This window comes from Sardina pilchardus, chromosome 20 (genome assembly GCF_963854185.1).
Source record: "Sardina pilchardus chromosome 20, fSarPil1.1, whole genome shotgun sequence".
Taxonomy (NCBI): Eukaryota; Metazoa; Chordata; class Actinopteri; order Clupeiformes; family Clupeidae; genus Sardina; species Sardina pilchardus.
This window is the reverse complement of record NC_085013.1, coordinates 24,523,229-24,528,228: the sequence shown is the minus strand read 5'-3', so window position 1 is coordinate 24,528,228 and position 5,000 is coordinate 24,523,229. Positions and strand designations below refer to the sequence as shown.

At 42.4% G+C, this 5,000-nt stretch overlaps 2 protein-coding genes and 1 long non-coding RNA gene across 3 annotated transcripts in view; all 3 read right to left on the bottom strand.

Moving 5' to 3' along the window:
- LOC134067104 (EMILIN-1-A-like) overlaps positions 1 to 5,000 on the bottom strand; it is a 40,218-nt gene that overhangs the window by 24,762 nt on the left and 10,456 nt on the right. The gene's annotated exons all lie outside the window — the stretch shown is intronic.
- On the bottom strand, positions 174 to 1,921 carry LOC134067929 (uncharacterized). The gene is made up of 4 exons (XM_062523418.1): positions 1,189 to 1,921; positions 904 to 1,059; positions 592 to 684; positions 174 to 488 (listed from the first exon to the last, which is right to left on the bottom strand). The coding sequence occupies exons 1-4, from the start codon at positions 1,342 to 1,344 to the stop codon at positions 174 to 176; spliced, it is 720 nt and encodes a 239-aa protein (XP_062379402.1). The 5' UTR covers positions 1,345 to 1,921.
- LOC134067421 (uncharacterized) overlaps positions 2,140 to 5,000 on the bottom strand; it is a 3,881-nt gene continuing 1,020 nt past the window's right edge. Inside the window, exon 3 of the long non-coding RNA XR_009936504.1 lies at positions 2,140 to 2,221. This is a non-coding gene — a long non-coding RNA (uncharacterized LOC134067421). The remainder of the gene's footprint in view (positions 2,222 to 5,000) is intronic.

The following is a 5,000-nucleotide window of genomic DNA, read 5'->3' as shown; positions in this document are numbered from 1 at the left end:
TCAACAGGAAAACAAGAATGGAAAACCTTAGCCAACAAAAAACAATTTGACTACACCATTCCATCTCTGGAAACACTATGGTAAAACATTTCCTCAAAAACTTAAGGTAATAAAAAACTTAAACTTAAGGTAATACTGAGTACTGAGAATTGAGCCTGATAATCCAATAATTCTTAACGAGCAAGAATTGTTTTCAGAGCTTGAACTTTCTTGGAGAGCTTGTTCCCATCAAGCTCCAGAACTAACTTCTGGAGGGCTTCAAACGTGTACCTATGCTCTGATGGGTAACACAAGTTAAGAGCATAGACAAGAGCAATGAAGATGGCAAAGGCAAATGGTACGTTACGCAGCTCCTGTAGCACAGTGACACCCTCAAGAATGATGCCAACATCCTCTGGGGCATCGCCAGGCTCTGCACCCTCGTGTCGAATGACGTAGATGCCGTAGATGGTCTCTGCCATGGCCGTGTGACTACTGGCATCATCTGACTGTAACACAAGATTTTTTTCAAGTGTTCATTACATGTTATATATAATAAAAAACATTCTGTACTACTGTAAAATAACTCAAATGAATTTGTGAAATATATACCATGTATTCCTTCACAAAGCTCTCGGGGTCTTCATTCATGTAGACACAAAGTCCCTTGAGAACACATTCGCGACGGACATCAATGCCAGAATCCTGTACATCAAAGAATAAAACAAACACACCTTGCAACAACCACACCTTGCTACCTCATGCTGGCTTTGAAAATCATTGATAGCACTTTTAATTTTCAAGAGAGAAATCTCAGTAAGAATGATCAAAACATCTCCCCATTGAAAGTACGAAGAGTTTATCTGACCATGTTCCAAATCTCTATTGCCTGGTTGAACACACTCATTTACAAGGTTATCATACCTCAGTCATAGGTACTACGATGCGCTTCAGCCGTCTTCCCAGGGTACCTCCTTTCCTGCTAAATGCCTTCATCAGATTTGCAGATTGAGCATCCAGCTGGGAGAAAAACTTTGATTGCAAGTTGACTATGGTGATTCTTTTGAATTCCACACACAGCTATGGAAAAACACAAAGACAAACACATAATCATAATCATAATACTGTTTTCTGGCCACAACGATCACCATTATTGACCTTCTGTAAATCATTAGTTCATTAGTTAAAAAAGGATTTTGCTTCACTTACCTCACGCACATTGAAGAGTGCTGGCCACCTCGCCTTGAATTCAGCTACCATGGGTGCATCTCTGACAACCTCTTGACGTCGGTGGGCAAAAGTCTGATCCATCAGCAATGACACCTGATCCTCATTATTTCTTTTCTCCATTTCTGTTAAGAGCATTACGCGTTTCAATTCCTGGGTCTCCTTTGATTCACCTCCTGGATAAGCTGGGCAGTAGTTAACTTCCGCTTTTTTTGGCTTTTTCACAGCGTAGGCAGGGCTGCATCGGTCACCAGGTTTATTTGTCAAGGCATTCACTGAAACTTCGGGGCATCCAAGGCGTCTCAGCTTGTTTCTGTAATTTCCCAATTTATCCTTCAAGCTTTTCTTCCAGCCATCATATCCATTGACTGAGCCTGGCTCTCTCAGACAAGGGTGTGCAGACACAAGAGCTTCGGCTACATCTGCACACTCAGCATCAGTGAGGTAAATCTTGAACTGCAGAATTGTTTCAATCAAGCCATCAAGAATGGAAGACTTGAGTTTTGTTTCGGGCTCCAGCAACACACCTGTGTCTTTGAAAGCAGCATTGGCCCGCCCCAACTGTAACTCTGCATCAAATGAAAAACGGGGCACTGTGAAAACCAGCGGCCATGAAGACACTCTTGGGGTGGACTCAGGAGAAGACAATATGTCTGTGTCATAGGAGGCAGAGGAAATGGCAGAGGAAATGGACGAGGTGTCCTGTGGAGAGTTTGGTGGGGGGGCAGATGAAAAGGGAAGTGGTGGGCTCTCAGCTAAGGCAGAGCAGGGCAAGGAATTAAAGATCACTTTGATGGTGGTTTTGTCCAGGACATCAGAGATGGAGGTCAAATTGTTAAATTCGTTAAAATCAGGATCCAAGAATTGTAATCTGAAGTCCCCCTCTATTCCACACTGAGTCTTAATATGTTGTGCGAGTTCACTGAGAGACTGTGGTAAGTCTTGAAGAATCAATCTCTGTGAATTTTCTTCGCCTAGAATGATTCTAAGCTTCACCGTGGCAGCCATTTCACAACTGTGAACGAGTAAATGGAAAATGTTTAGTACATTGAATCTTAACATCACCACAACTTATATGATAAACCGTCTTTTTAATGTCACCATTCTGAGAGTTCCAATAAAATAGTCTGCCAAAGGGTAGACATCTCCCAGCTCCTCAAGCGCAATCAAATGTGTTTCTTGTGATGGAGTCAGTTCAAACGCCCTGAAATGTTCCCTGTACGATCTAGAAAGCCTTCTGACCATGAAACAAAGTCGCTCTTGTACAACACAAATTTGAAGAATCTCCCCAAAATCTGGCTGTCCACTCGTAGATCCACAAACCACAATCATGCCGTTTTTGAAGGTTACACCTTTTGTCGATACACAATTGGTAAGGTTAACTGTTATTGTCCTGGGGAATTTCTCCTCAATGGCCTGTCCTATCTCCTCTTTCAAAACAGCCACAGGAACTGTTGAGACCTGTGTCATATCAAGACCAGTTTTTACAAAACTTGAGGCACTCAAGTGGTAGGAGATCATCAGCTGATGCTTAGAGGCTAGGGAGAGGGGTACGTTTTTGAAGCAGTTGGTGTGTCGAATTACCTGCTTAAAAAAACTATGCTTTGCCTCAAATCGTAGGGTCCAATGTCCCACAAGAGGGCCAAAAGCCCTGATCAGTTGCGGATAATGCTCCAAATAATGATGTTTTGGTAGCAGTTTAACATCAGGAAAGAGTTCTTGATACTTGTGCCTGTGCTCAACAATCTTGTCTTCAAGACAGGTGATTGATTCTTCTGTGTGTGTTGGAGCAACCACAAGCTCCACAATCTCTCTCAAGTCCAACAAAATTTCCCATGCCATTTCCCCATCAGGCACCAAAGGCCCAATAATAAATGGGAGCAGTCTTAGCATGGCCCAATTTTCATGGCAATTCCCACCTATTGATTTTCTTTTTGAAAATGTTTGTGGGATTGCATGAGGCTTATTGGTCTTGTCAGTCCACTTGTAAGGGAATTGCAAGATAGACTTGTTCAAAGTGTCAAGATCAAAGTAATTCTTTGAAATCAGCAATGCCAAACAACGAGCAAGTTCTACTGGCACTATGCCTTCAAATACATCGTGCATTACATCCGGCGGATATCCTGTGTGGACACTGAAGTGGGCAAGTGTTTTACTGATAACACAATGACCTTTCACACCAAAACAGCTTGTACCATTTGCCTGAGCTGACTGCACATGTGATTTATGGAGTTCTTCGGTCCTAAGAGTAAAGAAGCCTGACTTCACCTCCTTGGTTTGGATGTCTGTTTTTGTTCCTGTGCAAAATCTGCAGATATACCCACCAGAGAAACTCTCATTAAAACCAGCCATGCCGTGAGCACCCAAGTTATCTGCCACAACTACCTGAATCGTCCCTTTAAGGCATCTGCCAAGCAGCGGAATAAAAACTCCATCTTGCTCCAAAGTTCTCACATCTTGGAGAAGAGGACGCAAGATCCTCTCATAGCCATACTTGCGCACATCATCAGTTTTGCACAATATTGCCAAGTAAATTGACGACAGTGAAGAATGTGACCCTGGGGGCAAATTTCCCAAAGTCCAATAGATTCCACAAAGCTTATGTTTCCTGCGCGAAGTACCTAGAGGATTGCAAACCTCAAAATCATCTGCATATAAATTGACCAAAATCCTTAACTCATTCTCTGACAGAAAACTGTTTTCCTGGAAGTATGAACCATCCTGAGAAGATTTGTAGGCATTAAGTCCACCCATTGCCCTATTATTCTGCTGCATTTCATAGTTTTCAACCACTTTATCTACAACATCTCTCCTATCAAAGAGCTGCCGAAGGGACTTCAATAAAGGCACGTACTGAAAACTTCGTCTCTCCTTGGAATCGAGAATGTACTCAATGGGCTCTACCACTTTAAAGCTTTCTTTATAAAACTGGTGGCGAAGATGATGTGTGCTAAGGGGGCCCCCCTTCCCTATGGCTTTGAACAAGGGGTTTGATGCATTGAGATCATGGGCCACCTCGGTTAAAACAGACTTATCTGGTGTGGTGCCATGCTTCTGACATAGACCTTCAAGAATGGTGATTGAGAGGGGCACTGTAGCAGAACATAAGTAGTTAAGCTCCTCTAAGAAATCATCAATTTTTGTGCCTGGCACATGTGCAAAATGCTCCAACTTGAGCAATGCTGCTGCAAATTTATGCGTAATTACCTCAGGCAAGTTGTTAGGTCCACTGATATCACTACTTGAACATTCGTCATCTGCTTCAACAACACCATCATCTTCATTAAGTACACCTTCCCCATGATCCTCAGATGAGTCTTGTGAAACTTGAGTGGCTGTAACTATTCCTGCCTTGTAATCTTTCAATGTATGTGGGTTGTGTTTTCGATTCTTGTGAGAGTGAAATGTCCCATATACGTTGGTTTGAAAGCAGCAACTCCCAAACATACAAGTTACAGTTTCATTACTCCTCAGATGAGTGCCAATATGTATAAAATAATCCCTCTCTGTATGAAGATCGCAACAAGCACACAAATGACAATTGAACGTTGATAGTTCGAGTAACTCCTGAGATTTTACTTTAGGATGGGATCTACTCAAATGAATGTGCAAAGCATTCCACGTCTTAAAAGAACATGGACAGTTTGAGTGTGGGCAAGGGTTGCGTTGCCTATGTCGGTGTTGTAGTCTAAAATGTTTTAGTAGCTGATATCTTGTAGCTAGAGAAACACTACATTCCTTACACCTCCACATCCTGGGTAAACTACACTTGCTGCAAGTCGCCAAAAACAAAA